This window comes from Pelophylax lessonae (genome assembly GCF_965119305.1).
Source record: "Pelophylax lessonae genome assembly, chromosome: 3".
Classification (NCBI taxonomy): Eukaryota; Metazoa; Chordata; class Amphibia; order Anura; family Ranidae; genus Pelophylax; species Pelophylax lessonae.
The window spans coordinates 485,802,656-485,821,342 of NC_138770.1; the positions used below are offsets into that span (position 1 = coordinate 485,802,656).

At 47.8% G+C, this 18,687-nt stretch overlaps 1 protein-coding gene across 1 annotated transcript in view; it reads left to right on the forward strand.

Moving 5' to 3' along the window:
- Nucleotides 1–18,687, forward strand: part of LOC309550598 (cytochrome P450 1B1-like) — a gene marked incomplete at both ends in the record, with an annotated part of 358,421 nt that overhangs the window by 42,715 nt on the left and 297,019 nt on the right. The window contains one exon of the mRNA XM_082250942.1: nt 3,338–4,413. Within this exon, the coding sequence (XP_082107068.1) occupies nt 3,338–4,413 (1,076 nt within the window). The remainder of the gene's footprint in view (nt 1–3,337; nt 4,414–18,687) is intronic.

Genomic DNA, 18,687 nt, shown 5'->3' on the forward strand with positions numbered 1-18,687 from the left:
CGCTGGCGAGGCTGCATGTATGGACACTGCGCTGGTGAGGCTGCATGTATGGACACTGCGCTGGCGAGGCTGCATGTATGGACACTGCACTGGCGAGGCTGCAATTATGGGCACTGCACTGGTGAGGCTGCAATTATGGGCACTGCACTGGCGAGGCTGCATGTATGGGCACTGCACTGGCGAGGCTGCAATTATGGGCACTGCGCTGGTGAGGCTGCATGTATGGACACTGCACTGGCAAGGCTGCATGTATGGACACTGCACTGAGGAGGCTGCATATATGGGCACTGCGCTAGCGAGGCTGCATGTATGGACACTGCACTGGCGAGGCTGTATGTATAGACACTTTGCTGGCGAGGTTGCATGTATGGACACTGCACTGGCGAGGCTGCATGTATGGACACTGCACTGGCGATGCTGCAATTATGGGCACTGCGCTGGCGAGGCTGCAATTATGGGCACTGCGCTGGCGAGGCTGCATGTATGGGCACTGCGCTGGCGAGGCTGCAATTATGGGCACTGCGCTGGAGAGGCTGCATGTATGGACACTGCACTAGCGAGGCTGCATGTAAGGACACTGCACTGGCGAGGCTGCAATTATGGGCACTGCGCTGGAGAGGCTGCATGTATGGACACTGCACTAGTGAGGCTGCATGTAAGGACACTGCGCTGGAGAGGCTGCAATTATGGGCACTGCGCTGGAGAGGCTGCATGTATGGACACTGCACTAGCGAGGCTGCATGTATGGGCACTGCGCTGGCGAGGCTGCATGTATGGACACTGCGCTGGTGAGGCTGCATGTATGGACACTGCGCTGGCGAGGCTGCATGTATGGACACTGCACTGGCGAGGCTGCAATTATGGGCACTGCACTGGTGAGGCTGCAATTATGGGCACTGCACTGGCGAGGCTGCATGTATGGGCACTGCGCTGGCGAGGCTGCAATTATGGGCACTGTGCTGGTGAGGCTGCATGTATGGACACTGCACTGGCAAGGCTGCATGTATGGACACTGCACTGAGGAGGCTGCATATATGGGCACTGCGCTAGCGAGGCTGCATGTATGGACACTGCACTGGCGAGGCTGTATGTATAGACACTTTGCTGGCGAGGTTGCATGTATGGACACTGCACTGGCGAGGCTGCATGTATGGACACTGCACTGGCGATGCTGCAATTATGGGCACTGCGCTGGCGAGGCTGCAATTATGGGCACTGCGCTGGCGAGGCTGCATGTATGGGCACTGCGCTGGCGAGGCTGCAATTATGGGCACTGCGCTGGAGAGGCTGCATGTATGGACACTGCACTAGCGAGGCTGCATGTAAGGACACTGCACTGGCGAGGCTGCAATTATGAGCACTGCGCTGGAGAGGCTGCATGTATGGACACTGCACTAGCGAGGCTGCATGTAAGGACACTGCACTGGCGAGGCTGCAATTATGGGCACTGCGCTGGAGAGGCTGCATGTATGGACACTGCACTAGCGAGGCTGCATGTATGGGCACTGCGCTGTCGAGACTGCTTATATGGACACTTCGCTGGCGAGGCTGCAATTAATGGCACTGCACTGGCGAGACTGCATATATGGGCACTGCGCTGGCGAGGCTGCATATATGGGCACTGTGTTGGCGAGGCTGCAATTATAGGCACTGCGCTGGTGAGGCTGCATGTATGGACACTGCGCTGGTGAGGCTGTGCTGGCGAGGCTGCATATATGGGCACTGCGCTGGCGAGGCTGCATGTATGGGCACTGTGCTGGCGTGGCTGCATGTATGGACACTGCACTGGCGAGGCTGCATGTATGGGCACTGTGCTGGCGTGGCTGCATGTATGGACACTGCACTGGCGAGGCTGCATATATGGGCACTGTGCTGGCGAGGCTGCAATTAAGGACACTGCACTGATGATTATATTTAATTTTAAATGTCAGGCAAAATGGTCGGCCCTCACGCATGTTCCCTTCATCAAGTCTGGCCCTCTTTGAAAAACGTTTGGACACCACTGCTTTACATATATAGAGTACATACATTACTGTGGTGGTGAAAATCTACTTTTTATAAGAGTACAGGCCAGGGGATACATTCAGCCTTATATGATACACATATGTATTCCTAGGTTCACAAAGGATCGCAGGTTTTTTTCTTTTTTTTTGTTTTTAGTAAAAAAATAAATGAAATCCTGAAAAGAATAGCTAAGTAAATAGCTTCTAAACAACAATCAGGCGGCAACTCCTGAAGCAGGCTTTTCATACGCTTCTCTTCAAAGACAGTTTTGTTTTTTCACTTTTCCCCACCACCCTCACCCTCGATAGTTCTTAACTTGCCTGGCGAGATCTCTGTCAGCGCCAATCCTGCAGCACTTAAAGAAAGAGAAAAGGCACACGGAAGGCATCAGCGTTACTGCAAATCTCCACTCACCGCTATGCAGGTTCTGCACGTCAAACTGCTTAACCTTGTCCCCAAAGCCTAGGCACGCAAGGGTTAACACGTAAAGTTCCATTTCCGGATATAGTCAGTCACTAAGTTGTCACGAATCGGCAGGTAAAAAGTGGAAATTCTCAGCACCGCGTTCCCTGCAGGAGCTGTTCATTTCTGGAATATATGGAATAGATGCCAAATAGCAAAGGTCCAATGGTGAGCAACTTGGGCGGTATCCAAAGCAGTCACACCGGTGGACAACAGAAGGATTCCTATAAACTGGGGCTGCTCAGAGAATGGAGAACAAATATCAATAGTCTTCCAACATTACTGGCAAGCCCCACAAAATCTACGAAACACCGAGAGGAAGAAAGAAGATCGTAGCACATAACTGATTTATCATTGGAATTACTTGAAGAACGTGTTTCCTACATGGTCATCAGCACGGAGTTGAAGTAGCTGGAGGACTTGGCTTTTTAGGTAGATGTTAGCATGTTATCTGTATAGGAGCATGTACTGTATATGTATTTTACTCCTGATGCTCCTAAACTATATAGAAATGTATGTGCTGAAATGAGAGCAGGTTACTTTTCAGTATGTTACCATTAGCTACAGTTATGTACATCTTCATTGTGCTGCAGGTCAACTTTGTTACTTTCAGTGCCTGTCATTTACAAACAAAATGACCTCTAGGTAGTAGAAGTGTATATATTTCATCAGATATTCGAATGGTTTTCCATGTAGCAGTTTGAAGATATTATAGTTATATAAACGTTTAAAAAACCTGGGAGGGTCTAGTGACATTTTCTATCAATAGGCAAAAGTTGTGATTTAGAAGAAGTAACTTGCCTTTGATCCTGCTTATTATTTGACTTTTTTTTATATTTGAGTATGCTAATTTATGCTTTTCTGTGCATAGATCAGGTTCTGTATCATGATGTGGAAGATATATGAAGAATTGTCTTCATCCTTTACGCACAATTTCCTGTTACCTGTGCTGTTCACGCTAGGTGTTTTCTTCACCTATAGATGGCTCCAGCTCTGGATCTTCCCCAGGTGGGCTGGAGAACATCAACCACCTGGTCCATTCCCATGGCCACTAATAGGAAATGCTATGCAGATAGGTAGCTCTCCTCACCTAGCCTTTGTAGCCATGGCAAAGAAGTATGGTGAAATCTTCCAGATCAAGTTGGGCAGCCAGAGAGTAGTGGTGCTAAATGGAGATCAAGTCATCCGCCATGCTTTATTGAAAAAGGGATCAGATTTTGCTGGTCGGCCTGGATTTCCATCATTCAGATTTGTATCAGGTGGTCGCAGCCTGGCTTTTGGAGGTTATAATGAAACATGGAAAGCCCACCGCAAAGTTGCACAATCTACAGTTAGAGCCTTCTCAACTGGCAACCTGAATACCAAGCGAAGCCTAGGACAGCATGTGCTGGGCGAAACCCGGGAACTTATTAACTTCTTTGTTAGCCTTGGAGAAGGGGGAAAGTACTTTGCACCTGGAAGACACTTGGTAGTGGCAGTGGCCAATGTCATGTGTGCTGTGTGCTTCGGTCGCCGCTATAGCCATATGGACCTGGAGTTCCAGGCTCTGCTCAGCAATAATGATAAATTCAGTAAGACTGTGGGGGCAGGCAGTCTGGTAGATGTCATGCCCTGGCTCCAATATTTCCCCAATCCTGTAAGGACAGTATTCAGTGATTTCAAACACGTCAATAAGGAGTTTTATGAATTTGTACATAGCAAGTTCCTTCAACATCGCAAGACAGCCATTTTGGGAGTGACAAGGGATATGATGGATGCTTTCATCCATATACTGATTGGTGTGACTGAAAAGAATGTAATGGGCCAGAATAGTCCAGACAAGAATGGTTTTCTGGGAAGTCACCTGCTCGAGATAGAGCATGTACCATCTACAGTATGTGATATATTTGGAGCCAGTCAAGATACTCTGTCCACCTCTCTGCAGTGGCTTATCTTCTTCCTTATCCGGTAAGTCATCCCAGGATGAGGAATACAAATTGTGTAATGCTTTATTAAAAGAAAATAATACTGTGATATTGAAACAGTCATATAGCTGAAGCTTGTATGTCCAGCCAAAACATTTTGTGCTTTAGGTACAGTGAGAAAGGAAAAGAATCCTTGTCTAGGTATTACAGATGCCCTCCAACCCCCCCCCCCCCACCCCCACCCTTCACTTACTAGCAGTGTGATAATGGATTTATCAGGCAAAAAGTGAGAAATCTCTAACACCACCACAGACAGAAATAACAGTGTTGTCTGTGTCCCTGTATAGAGAAATTGTCCTGTCACCATAAGATTGAGTAAAGGAATATCTCTCTATCAAAGCCCTGGAAAGCTAAAAATTCCGACATGGGTTATAATACCTACTTACTCTATTTTACCCACTTGCTTACTGGGGACTTTACCCCCTTCCTGCCCCCTTCCAGTTTTTAGCTTTCAGTGCTCTCACATAGGGATGGGCTCTGTATTCGAGTCGAACGTAAGTTCAATTCAAACATCAGCTGTTCGTGTGTTCGCTAAAAACACGAACAAATGGGGCACTCGGTGGGAAATTCGCCCGCCGATAAGCGCCCCATAATGCACTGCGCTGTTGCAGTGCATTGATTGCTGATGATTTGCCAAAGCATGCACCTGATCTTTATGCTTTGGCCAATCACAGCACAATGTCCAGCAGGGTGCCTTTTGCGAATCATGGCTCAGGGGCTAAGTCCACGCCTTACACTATATAAGGCTGCTGCTTACATGGAAGCCGTGTATAGTGTGTGACAATGGAGATTAGGCAGGTAGTTAGTGGATAGCGTGTTCAGTCAGTGTAGTGTACAGCCGGCATACTCCACTTTTAAAATATATGGATATGTTGTAGTCCTGGGTGCTCTTTCAGTGCTCCCCAAATTGTGTGTCCCTGTCACTTATGGTTTGGGAGCAGTGCCATGTCAAGGTGACCAAAATTTCTCATAGACACCAATGTTAAAGGCAGGGAGCAGTGCCATGTCAAGCTGACCAATTTTTCCCATAGACGTCAATGATAAAGACAGGGAGCAGTGGCATGTCAAGCTGACCAATATTTCCCATAGATGCCAATGAGCGCTGAAAGCTGAAAACTGGTTTGAGCAGGAAGGGGGTGAAAGTGCCCTTTAAGTGGTTAAGGGGAACCCTATGACAGAATTTTTTAAAAAAAACAGCGTGGGGTCCCCTCCAAGATTTATGCCAGGCACTTTGAATCTGGTATAGATTTTTAGGGGAACTCCACCCCAAATATTTTTTAAAAAAGGGACTGTGCCCCCCCCATAAAAAAACGTATACCAGGCCCTTTGAGTCTGGTACAGATGTGAAGGGGTACTCCACACCAAAATTTAAAAAAAATATGGTGTGGGGGGCCAAAATCCATACCAAACCCTTTTTCGAGCATGCAGCCTGGCAGGTCAGGAAAGGGGGAGACGAGCGAGCACCTGAACCATACCAGGCCACTTGCCCTCAACATGGGGAGGGTGCTTTTGGGTGTCCTCCAAAGCACCTTGTCCCCATGTTGATGGGGACAAGGGCCTCTTCCCAACAACCTTGGGCTGTGGTTGTGGGGGTCTGCAGGTTGTGGCCTTATCGGAATCTGGAAGCCCCCTTTAACAAGGGGGCCCCCGGATCCCACCCACCCCCATGTGACTGGGTATCGGGTACAAAGTACCCATTCACCAAAAAAGTGTAAAAACCACAAAACACAGTTTTTAACAAGTCCCTTATTAAAAAGAAAAAAAATAGTGTCCCTCAGTGTCGGCCGGTTCGTTAGGGGCGCCGCCCCCCTATTCTTGCGTCCGGCCCCCTAATCTGGAGTTCAATGGGAATTTTTTTTTTTTTTGCATCACCTGATTAGAGCCAGAGGCTCTAATAGGGCGATGCAAAGGGTGAACCCGGAGCGCAGAGCAGTGCGTCCCAAGCCCACCCATTGTGTGACAATAGCAAATGAAAATTCGCTATTGTCACACCGATCCTCCTCCTGGCCAATCAGGAAGCGCGTCCGATACGCGCTTACTGATTGGCCACAAGGCAAACTTGATGCCATTGGCAGAGGAGGAGGCGGAAACGGAAGGATTGGAGGAGACGCTCCGCCGGGACTGATGAGAAGCCGCCGTTCGGGGGACTGAGGAGAAGCCGATCGACGCCGCTGATCTCTGCATTGGGGGAATGTATGCTGGTCACTACATTAGGGCACTCACGCTGATCTCTGCATTGGGGGCATGTATGCTGGTCACTACATTGGGGCCACGCATGCTGATCTCTGCATTGGGGGCATGTATGCTGGTCACTGCATTGGGGGCATGTATGCTGGTCACTGCATTAGGGGCATGTATGCTGGTCACTGCATTGGGTGCGTGTATGCTGGTCACTGCATTGGGGGCATGTATGCTGGTCACTACATTGGGGGCATGTATGCTGGTCACTGCATTGGGGGCATGTACTCTGGTCACTGCATTGGGGGCATGTACGCTGGTCACTGCATTGGGGGCATGTACGCTGGTCACTGCATTGAGGGCATGTACGATGATCTCTGCATTGGGGGGAATGGTATGCTGGTCACTGCATTGAAGGGGGCATGTATGCTGGTCTCTGCATTGTGGGAATGTACGCTGATCTCTGCATTGAAGGGGGCATGTACGCTTGTCACTGCATTGAAGGGGGCATGTACGCTGGTCACTGCATTGAAGGGGGCATGTACACTGGTCACTGCATTGAAAGGGGGCACGCTGGTCACTGTGCATTAATAGGGGGAACGCTGGTCACTGTGCATTGGAAGGGGGCACGCTGGTCTCTCTGCATTGAAAGGAGGCACGCTGGTCTCTCTGCATTGAAAGTGGGCACACTATACCTTAATTACTGAAGGCCCCTTTCACACTTTTGCGACCTCAAAGTCACGCAATTTTCTACAGCTTTTTTTGCCGCAAAGCAATGCCTATTACATTTTTCTGTTCGCGCCCCCCCCCCCCCCCAAAAAATTTTGAGCACCAGCCGCCACTGGTGTCCCTCGATGTAAATCCATCGTCAAGAGGCTACCCGTTGCATGCTCAATCTTCAGGTTTGACAATTCTTTTATAGGCCAGGGGCGGGGCCACCCGGTTACATCATATATTAGAGGCATATGGCGGGTAGGGGCAAAGCATTTTTTTTGGGTCCGACGGGCATCGTGATTCTCAATGGATTTACATCAAGAGACACTATTTTTGTTTTTTGTTTTTTAATAAAGGACTGTTTTGTGGTTTTTACTTTTTTACATTTTTTTGGTGAATGGGTAGGGGTACGATGTTCACTTAGGGGGGGCGGGATCTGGGGGCTCCCTTGTTAAAGGGGGCTTCCAGATTCCAATAAGCCCCCCACCCGCAGACCTTGACAATCACAGTACAGGGTTGTCAGGAAGAGGCCCTTGTCCCCATCAACATGGGGACAAGGTGCTTTGGGGTGGGGGGGGGCAGAGCTTCCCCTGCCCCAAAGCACACACCTCCCCAAGGTAAGAGCATGTGGCCTAATAGGGTTCAGGAGGGGGGCACTGTATGGTATGGACTGGGGGGGACCCCACGCTGCTTTATTTATTTTTTTAACTTTTCATTTTTATTGTTTCACTTTAAGCATCATTAAAATCACTGCTCCTTTAAAAACAATTGTTAAAATTTTTTTTTTTGCATTGATACATGTCCCCCAGGGCAGTACCCAGGTCTTCATACACTTTGTATGGCAATAATTTGCATATAAGCCTTTAAAATAAGGAATTTTAATAGAGTTTGCATGTTTGCTAGAATTTTTTCTCTGTTTGAGATGTTCTGGTGCAAACCGAACGGGGGGTTGTACAGCCCATCACTACTCTCACAATTTGAATGAAAATTACTCAGTAATACAACACTGCACCCATATAAAATTTGTGTCCCTTTTTGTTCATACAAATAGAGCTTTCTTTTGGTGGTATTTATTCACGACCTTTTTCTTTGTTTCTGTCATAAAATTTTACAAATTAGTAATTTCTCTTCATAAATTTTGGCCAAAATTTACACAAAAGTTACATATCTTTGATAAAAAAAAACAAAAAACAAATAAGTGTAAATTATTTGGTCTTTGTGAAAGTTATGCCCCGTACACACGTGCAGATTATCTGCAGACTTACCTTTTCTATGTAGTGCAAGGGCCTGCCGGATTGCATACAAATTGAAAGTGTTTAGGTTTGACCTCATATTATATGGTTTTGGTAAGTCTGCAGACAAAAGTCTGCAGATAATCTGCACGTGTGTACGGGGCATTAGAGTCTACAAGCTATGGTGCCAATCATTGAAAATTGATCACACTTGATGTACTGAAGGCCTATCTCATTTCTTGAGACACTAATGGGCCATACACACTATAAGATTTTCTGAAGACTTTTTCCTTTAGACTTACCAAAACCATATAATATTAGGTCAAACCTAAACACTTTCAATTTGTATGCAATCTGGCAGGCCCTTGCACTACATAGAAAAGGTAAATCTGAAGGAAAAAGTCTTCAGAAAATCTTATAGTGTGGATGGCCCTTTACAAGCCAGGAGGGAGGATATGTATTGTATTGCTGCCAAGCTAGTTAGGGAAATATGTATCTGTGACGTAACTGCTGTTTCATATATGTGATGTGCACGCTTACTTGGGCCCTTAGCAAATGGGGATGAGCTGGGCTATGCCATTTTCGCTAGCGAATAAAAAGGTTTGATTCCGACACTTTCAGATACCACCCACAAACAGATGTGTCATGATTCTGCAGTAATGTTTATTGCCCTGACTGTCTGCTTACCTCTCTGATTTGCGCATCAGCTTGAGGAACTGTGCTCTCACACCGGTGTGTTTAACCTCCCTGGCGGTATGATTCTTTCTGATTTTAGGTGCTGAAAGCGGTACCATTATTTTGCATGTAATTCTTAAGAACGAGCAGCCCAAACCAACTATTTACATATGATTTTTTTGTTACTGTGCGTTCTTCCTTATAACATCGCGGGTATGATAAAGTTTGAAACACAAAATCATAAATGTGGCAATCTAATGTGAATTTATTTTATTTTGCAATGTGTCAGTGTGTTTGGTGTGTTTTACTTTCGAATTTGCCGCCAGTTCCACCCCCCTGCGAGCGTCACGTCGCAGGAGACGGAAGCCGGGGCACACAGAGCATCGGGAGGAAGATCCGCCGCCGCACACCGCCCGCATACATCGCAGGATCCCGGTGACAAGGTAAGTAACCCCTCTACCAGGATCCAGCGATGCTTCTGGCGGTACCCTGAGTGTGGCTCGGGGTTACCGCTTTTGGCACTGAAATTTAACCCCGAGCCACACTCGGGAATACCGCTAGGAAGGTTAAGTAATCTTCTCTCAGCATGGCTTCACCCCAGACTCTAACAGGAAACACTATGTCACAATTTTATGGATGTGAGCCCAAAGGCGAGCAGGTGACACGGGATCCCCCAGGGCATGGAATCTAAGGGCCAGCCGGTGTCCTGCCAGGGACCCCCTCATGGGAGTTTGGACTTAGCTGCTTGCTGACCCAGGTCATGACCCCCAGAATCACCCTACTCGCGAGGAGAGTTCCCAAAGAGATAGTCCAGGCACGGATGGATGGATGGATGGAGCAAAAGGAGAGCTGGATAACGAGCCAAGGTCAGGGCAGGCAGCAGACAAGCGTAATCAGGAGAACTGGCCGTTTCAATACACAAGAGATCAGTCCACGAAAAGTCAGGTAGGAATAATAACACGGAAGGAGCTCGGGAACAAGTGTTGCTCAAGCAACCAGAAACTGGTCTAAGCGGGATTTAAATAGGGAGACACATGGGAGGCTGGACAGGAAGTAGCAGGAAGTAAAGAAGGTATATTAACCATCAGGTGAAGCAGGCAACACCCATAGCTGCTAAGTCAGTGCAGCAAGAACAGAGAACAGGCTTGTGGAACCACAGGTGTCAGCAGACCTACAGCAGCAAAAGGTAAAACATGTATGCCAACAGTAAGACACAGATCAGCTCCGCAGCTGATCTGTGACAGTACCCCCGTGCTTATGATGTCTCCCCACACGTCTAGAGGGTTGGCTAGGAGGGAAATTTCCATTGAAAATTGGTCACCAAGCGTGGGGCTGAGACATCTGCAGCAGGAGTCCAAGACCTCTCCTCCGGGCCGTAGCACTTCCAATCAATCAGAGTGACTTCCCCCAGGAGTATTTGGAGTAGTGATCGACCGATATCGGTTTTTCGTTGCCAATACCGATACCAACATTTTGGTGATCGCAAATCGGTATCGGCTGATATTTTTGTACACTTAAAATTCTGAAAAATAAATACAAATTTTCGACACAAATCTATTACTGAACATGTTAATCTATATTTCTCTGTCGCTCATTGACAGACGTAGTCTTCTTGATTCACAAGAACTGGGTTATGTTGTCTCCGCAGGAGCAGGACTAGGCAGAAAGAAAAAAAGTTCTGGCTCCACCTTAGGGGCAGTCCCTGAGGGTATATCCTCTCTCTCTCTGCTACAAGGCATCAGTTTTTTTCTGTCTAGTCAGGAGTAAGGACCTAAGTTCCTTGCTGGGATCTTTTTGGTCCTGGCAAGATTTTTTCTTTAGAAAAAATATTTTTTAGGTAGTTTTCTCCAGTGTTTTTTTCCTGTGAGATCTTCAAGCAAATACGCCGGACTGGGCGACACTAGTGGTCACCCCAGCCGGCCTACAATTGCGCGCAGACCATTGCATTGCGCTTGGTCGGCCGCGACACATTCAAGTAAGTATGCGGGGCCGGGCGACGGGCTGGATGTTGAGATCCAGTGGTCACCCCGGTTTCTGCCTACGAGCGCGTGCAGACCAGAGCTCCGCGCTGGGTCGGCCGCGACGGAGTCCCATTGGAGGGACTGACCTTGCGAGTTAAAAGTCTCGCTTGGACGCCAGGAACCAGAGAGTCGAGGCGTCCGGAGTGGTCCACAACCCCCCACCCCGGTGGAGAGGGTATTGTGAAGAGAGGGTGCCTGTCGGTTCGGTATGGTGAGTAAACGTTCCCTTTTTTCCTCGTTATGAGGCAGTATGAATTATGGGCCCCTCCATACATGGTCAGTATATATCTGACACTAAAAGTCCCCCTTGTAAATACAGTATGTGTTTGGTGGGAAGTGGACTTGGTTTGAGAGCTAACACTCTACCCAACAGACTGTAGTATTACAGCAGACATAGGAGGTATAATCCTACCTTAATTGTAGTGTACCTCCTGCAGATCGATAAACCGCCACTTAGCAGAGATGCAGGTGGATGTGCTGGGAAAAACGATTTCGGCGGTCCGCCGCCATTTTGCCGTAGACCGGGTGCATGAATGTCCTCAGGTCACGCCGGCCGCCATGTTTTTGGAGTCTATTGTCTCCTGTATGGGGGCGGCCATGTTTGATGAGCCCAGCTACCTCGTGGAGAGCTGGGAACGCCGGAAGGCGTACACAGGGGGCGGAGCCACGTCCTTCTACCCGGGAAAACGAACACCGATCTTTCCAGTCTGTAAAAGACAGACGCTGACTGCAGTTGGTTGGAAATTTCTCTGCATCGGGTGGTGAGCCTTGGGGGTCTCTCTCTCTCTCTGTGGGGATCGAGAAGCAGGTACTCTGAGGGGCGCTATTGCGCTAGGGGGAGACACATAAAAAAAAAAAAAAAGAGGTATTTTTTTTATTTAAAAAAAAAAAAAAAAAAAAAAAAAGTTTTTTGTTTTTTTCTGGCAGGGGTGTCCTGAATTAACATGGACCCTGCCACTCATGTATCTCCACTGGATCCCCTCGAGGTGTCTGCAGGATCCTACAGCACCCCACTGACGGTTGAATCATTGTCAGCTATTATGGAAACTTTTGTGTCCCGGGTGGAAGTGGCTTGTCAGGGACAGGGCGCAAGAAAGCGACCCCCGCCTAACCCCTTATTATCTGAAACTTCGGATTCAGAATCTGAGCCTATTTCTGCAGTTGCAGGTACTTCATCTGGGATTGGTGTCTCGGGTACTGTCTCTTCAGACAGTGAGGAGGATGTTTCGGCATCAGCCATAGCCCGAGAGGAAGCGTTGGTAAACGCACTCATTGTATCTGTTCAAGAAACCTTAAGATTACAGGGTATTCCGTCGGAAATAGCTGAAACTGAAATCCCTTTTGGGACTAAAAAACGCATCAAAGTGGCGAAGGTTTTTCCATTGCCCAAATGCTTTGGCAATCCAATCAAAGAAGAATGGAGTCTGCCAAAACGCACCTCTGCTATTTCTAAACGCATTAACAGGCGTTATCCGTTTGAGGAAACCCTCATTAAGAAATGGACAGAACCACCTGTGGTGGATTCACCAATTGCTAGATTGAATAAAGCCACGGTTATTCCTTTAGAAGACGCTCCGTCTTTTAAAGATCCAGTGGATCGCAAGATAGAAGCTATGTCTCGCACCATGTTTTCCTTGATTGGATCAGCTTTCAGACCAATAATTGCTATTGGTCTGGTTTCGCAGACTGTAACTGAATGGACCAAGTGGTTACGCCGGGACTTAGAAGAGGTCCCTCAGGCGGTATCAGATTTGTTGGAACAAATGATACAGGGGTTACAGTTTGTGTGTGATGCGGCGTTAGACGCCACTCCATTATTGGCGCGAGCATCAGTTTCAGCAGTGGTTCTCAGGCGTACACTGTGGCTAAAAGGTTGGTTAGCCGACCAAGGTTCCAAAAAAGCATTGGCTAATATCCCCTTTTTAGGAGAGCGTCTATTTGGAGCCAACTTAGATGAGATCATTAAGGATCTCACGGGTGGAAAGAGCACCTTTTTACAGCAAAATGTTAAGGGTAAAGGAACTCGTCAAAGACGAGGGCCTTCTTTCTCTGCCCACAAAAAGTTTTTTCGTCCCGCGGGTGAAAAAATTAAGTCCTCCAAAGCTCCTTCAGGAGGCTTCAGGGGACGTTGGTCGGGCAAGCAAAGGCCCGCCCCCTCCAGACCTGAAGATAAATCGTCCAAAGCCTGAAGGTGCGCCCCCATCCATAATTGGGGTGGGGGGACGTCTTCGCCGGTTCCCGGATCCATGGCTTTCCAGAATCCCGGACAAGTGGGTTTGCGAAGTCATAAGGTCAGGGTACAAGATCGAGTTTCGATCTCTCCCACCGGCGCGATTCTTCCCTTCCAATATCCGACTATCCTCGGATCGTCTAGAAGATCTGCGGAGAGCAGTCACGGATTTACTACAACAAGGAGTGGTAGTCCACGTTCCTTGGACAGAACGTTTTCAAGGGTTTTATTCAAACCTATTTACAATACCCAGGAAAGAGGGCAAAGTGCGTCCAATTCTGGACTTAAGGGCACTCAATTCCTTTCTCAACATAAGGAAATTCAAGATGGAATCCATTCGCACAGTAGCAGCCTTCCTGCATCCAGGGGATGTCCTAGTGTCCATAGACATCAAGGACGCCTATCTTCACATTCCCATTTTCGCAGGACATCAGCGGTTTCTACGCTTTCCCGTAGAAGAGAACCACTATCAGTTTGTGGCGTTACCTTTCGGTCTTGCCACGGCTCCTCGGGTCTTCACGAAGGTGTTGGCCCCAATGTTGGCACTACTGCGCCAAAGAGGCATATCGATTCTAGGTTACCTAGACGATCTCCTGCTTCATGCAGAGTCTCCTCAGACCCTGCTACAAAACATAGAAATGACTATAATTTCTTTACAGGAATTCGGGTGGCTGGTGAACCAGCAAAAGTCATTTCTGGTTCCCACCCAGAGGCTCGAATATCTGGGTCTAATTCTAGACACAGTCAGGTCAAGAGTTTTCCTTCCGGTAGGGAAACTCCGGAAGATTCAATCAGCAGTCCAGTTGTTACTATCCAACAGCTGGTCTTCTCTTCGAACTTGTATGAGGGTTCTGGGGTTGATGGTGGCTTCCTTCGAAGCAGTCCCATTTGCCCAGTCCCATACCCGAATTCTTCAGCAAGAGATTCTTCTCAGATGGAATCGGAATCCGGAATCCCTGGACAATCGGATCCGATTGAGCAAACAGACCAGAGAGTCTCTGGTCTGGTGGCTTCGGTCTCCGATGCTCAGCCAGGGAAAGTCATTTCTGCCAATATATTGGACGATAGTGACCACGGATGCCAGTCTATCCGGATGGGGAGGAATTCTCGGTCAGTTATCTGTCCAGGGACTTTGGTCCCTGGAAGAATCCAGGTTGCCGATAAATGTATTGGAACTGAGAGCGATCAGACTTTGTCTGATTCACTGGACCGAGCAGCTCCAGGGCAGCCCGGTTCGGATCCAGTCGGACAACGCCACGGCCGTGGCTTATGTCAATCACCAGGGGGGCACCAAGAGTGTCCGAGCGGCCAAAGAAGTGGCTTGCATTCTTCGCTGGGCGGAACGATTTGTTCCAGCTATCTCTGCGGTGTTCATTCCGGGGGTGGAGAATTGGCAGGCAGATTATCTCAGCCGTCAGACTCTGGATCAGGGGGAATGGTCCCTCCATCCAGAAGTTTTCCACCAGTTGTGCCTACGGTGGGGCACCCCGGATGTGGATCTGTTGGCATCACGATTCAACAGGAAAGTACAGAGATTCGTGGCTCGCTCCCGCGATCCTCTAGCAGACCGCAGACGCACTGATCGCCCCGTGGGGGCAATACCAGCTAATGTATGCCTTCCCTCCTCTCGGGTTACTGCCAAGACTTCTTCGCAGGATAGAGGAGGAAGGAATTCCAGTAATCCTGGTAGCTCCGGACTGGCCTCGCCGAGCGTGGTACGCCGACGTGGTCAGACTGGTGGCGGACGTCCCGTGGAGACTTCCTCTCAGGGAGGACCTACTGTCTCAGGGACCGATCTTCCATCCTGCTTTACGATCGCTGGCTTTAACGGCCTGGCTATTGAGACCCAGGTGCTGAAGGACAAGGGATTGTCAGCTTCAGTTATTCCTACTCTAGTTAAAGCAAGGAAAGCGACTTCCAGAAAGATTTATCATCGTACATGGAAGTCCTACATTGCATGGTGTGAACCTCTGGGGTTCCGTCCATGGTCTTATTCGGTTAGTCGAATATTAGCTTTTCTGCAACTAGGGGTTGAGCAGAAACTGGCCTTGAGCACTATCAAGGGTCAGGTCTCAGCATTAGCTATCTTCTTTCAGAAGCCTTTGGCTACTCATTCCTTGGTGCGGAATTTCATCCAGGGGGTGCAACATCTGGCTCCGCCAGTGCGCGCGCCGTTACCACCCTGGGATCTTAATTTAGTATTGTCGGTTCTTCAGAAACCTCCCTTTGAAGATATTAGGGAGATTCCTCTACCTACGTTGTCCCAGAAGGTGGCCTTCTTGGTGGCTATCACTTCTGCACGCAGGGTGTCAGAACTGGCCGCTTTGTCTTGTCGTTCCCCATATCTGGTGGTTCATAGAGATAAGGTGGTTCTTCATCCGAATCCATCCTTCCTACCAAAAGTGGTTTCAGAATTTCATCTGAATGAAGAAATTGTATTACCTTCCCTGTGTCCTAAGCCCAGTCATCCTCGGGAGTTTGCTTTACACTCCTTGGATGTGGTCCGGGCGATCAGGGTATACTTGAAAACGACAGACTCGTTTCGCAAGACGGATTCACTTTTTGTGATCCCGGATGGCCCCAAAAAGGGGTTGCCTGCATCTGCCGCGACTATTTCCAAATGGATCAGACAGACGGTGGTACAGGCTTATTCTATTAAGGGTCGGGAGCCCCTGTTCCCTGTTAAGGCGCACTCCACTCGGGCACTTAGTGCGTCATGGGCCTTTCGCCATCAGGCGTCAGTGGTCCAGGTGTGCAAGGCGGCTACCTGGTCGTCGGTGCATACCTTTACAAAACATTATAAAGTTGATGTAATGGCATCGTCTGATGCCTCGTTTGGCCGCAAGGTTTTGCAGGCCGCCATTTGAGGAGACCAGTGGTCTGCCTCGAGGGTTTTTTTCCGTTGGAAATTTTCATTTGAGTCTCATTTTTTGTTTATAATGAGCCTTTAAAACTTCTAGTTTGGCACCGGTTGGGCCTTCTAGATTGGATTTTGATTTCGGTCAATCCCACCCCTCATTTGTGGCACTGCTTCTGGATGTCCCAGTTCTTGTGAATCAAGAAGACTACGTCTGTCAATGAGCGACAGAGAAAATCGGATTTTTGTAAGATCCTACCGTAAAATCCTTTTCTCTTAGCTCATTGACAGACGTAGTACCCGCCCCTCTATCATTGAGTTGGGTTGGGTTAAATTCTCTGTTGCTGCTTTGTGACAGAACTGATGCCTTGTAGCAGAGAGAGGGAGGATATACCTTCAGGGACTGCCCCTAAGGTGGAGCCAGAACGTTTTTTCTTTCTGCCTAGTCCTGCTCCTGCGGAGACAACATAACCCAGTTCTTGTGAATCAAGAAGACTACGTCTGTCAATGAGCTAAGAGAAAAGGATTTTACGGTAAGATCTTACAAAAATCCGATTTTATTAACATTTTTAACATTAAGGGCTCATTCTTCACAGCTTAACTGCAGGAAAACTGATAGGAAAACTACACTTGCAGGGGCATCAGTTTCACATCATCTGATTGTGCATTAACGCATAATAAACTGCTGCAGTAGTGCACTCACTCACTGCAATAATTTTAAATCACTACTGCAGTGCAGTCAGTGCAAAACTGCTAGAAAAAAAGATAGGCAATAGCTAGACAGTTGATTGGACTGAAGTCAGTGGACTACCGCTGCAGTAGGGCACTCACTGCAACTACTGCAGTCAGTGCAAAACTGCTAGAAAAAAAGCTAGGCAACAGCTAGACAGTGGATTGGACTGGAGTCAGTAGACTACCGCTGCAGTAGGGCACTTACTGCAACTACTGCAGTCAGTACAAAACTGCTAGAAAAAAAAAAGCTAGGCAACAGCTAGACAGTGGATTGGACTGGAGTCAGTAGACTATCGCTGCAGTAGGGCACTCACTGAAACTACTGCAGTAAGTGCAAAACTGCTAAAAAAAAAGCAAGGCAACAGCTAGACAGTGGATTGGACTGGAGTCAGTGGACTACCGCTGCAGTAGGGCACTCACTGAAACTACTGCAGTAAGTGCAAAACTGCTAAAAAAAAAGGGAGGCAACAGCTAGACAGTGGATTGGACTGGAGTCAGTGGACTACCGCTGCAGTAGGGCACTCACTGCAACTACTGCAGTCAGTGCAAAACTGCTAGAAAAAAAAGCTAGGCAACAGGTAGACAGTGGATGGGACTGGAGTCAGTAGACAAGAGCTAGACAGTGGATTGGAGTGGACACTACTACTACACTTTTCAATACTCCCAGTTAAGTAGAACAATATTATACTGCAGAAAGCAGAACATTTTAGCATGTCCATGGTCACCTGTTAAACTGCTTCTGTTTTGTTCATATAATGCTGCCTCTTCATTACCATGCTCACTTGGTACAGGAGGAGAGGAGGACAGAGGAGCAGAGAGAGAGAGAGGTATCTTCTAGCATGGGAAGAAAGTCTTTTGTAGCATGCCTCATTTTCTTTCCACCACTGAAGAGGATCACCACTTCTGTCAATTACTGGCTCCTTCAAATAGAGATGAAGTTCATCATCCAGGCTCATTATTGCAGATTCAGAAGAAATTGAATCCTCTGCATGAGGCCCCAAAAAAACACTGAAAATGTCCTGATCAATTCGACCACGATGAAGAAGATTCTCTTCGTTGTATTTTTTGACATTTTTCTGTTTGTGCATTATGCTGCTCTTTCAGATTATAAAAATGCTGTTTTGGACTTGTCTTTTCGTCATGAACCTCCTGCACCTCCTGTTGAATATCTTCTGTCAGTCATTGTTTTGCCTTAGCCAATACATCACCAGAAGAGAAAGCATGGTTCTTGTATCGAGGATTCGAAAGACTTGCAAGCACAACATTTTTAATCTCCTTATGCTTCTCAAAACATATATCAATCAAAGCTCTTTGGCTTGACAGACCATTATTTGAAAGTTGGAGGGTGTTGTGTGCCATGAGACAGAGGTTTGACATATCAGCAATTCCTTTCCGCATGTTTGCTCCACTGTCTCAAAGTAGCACAAGCATCACTCGCTGTTTGTTGATTCCCCAGTCTTCAAGCATGCCTAGAAACATTTCTCTACTGTACTCTGAGTGGGGTCCTTACATCACTTTTGTATTCAAAACCAGTTGCCTTTTTGTCCATCTGCTGTCAATGAAGTGGCATGTAAGAATCATTAGTGACTCTGTTTGTCCTGACCAGCAGTCATACGTG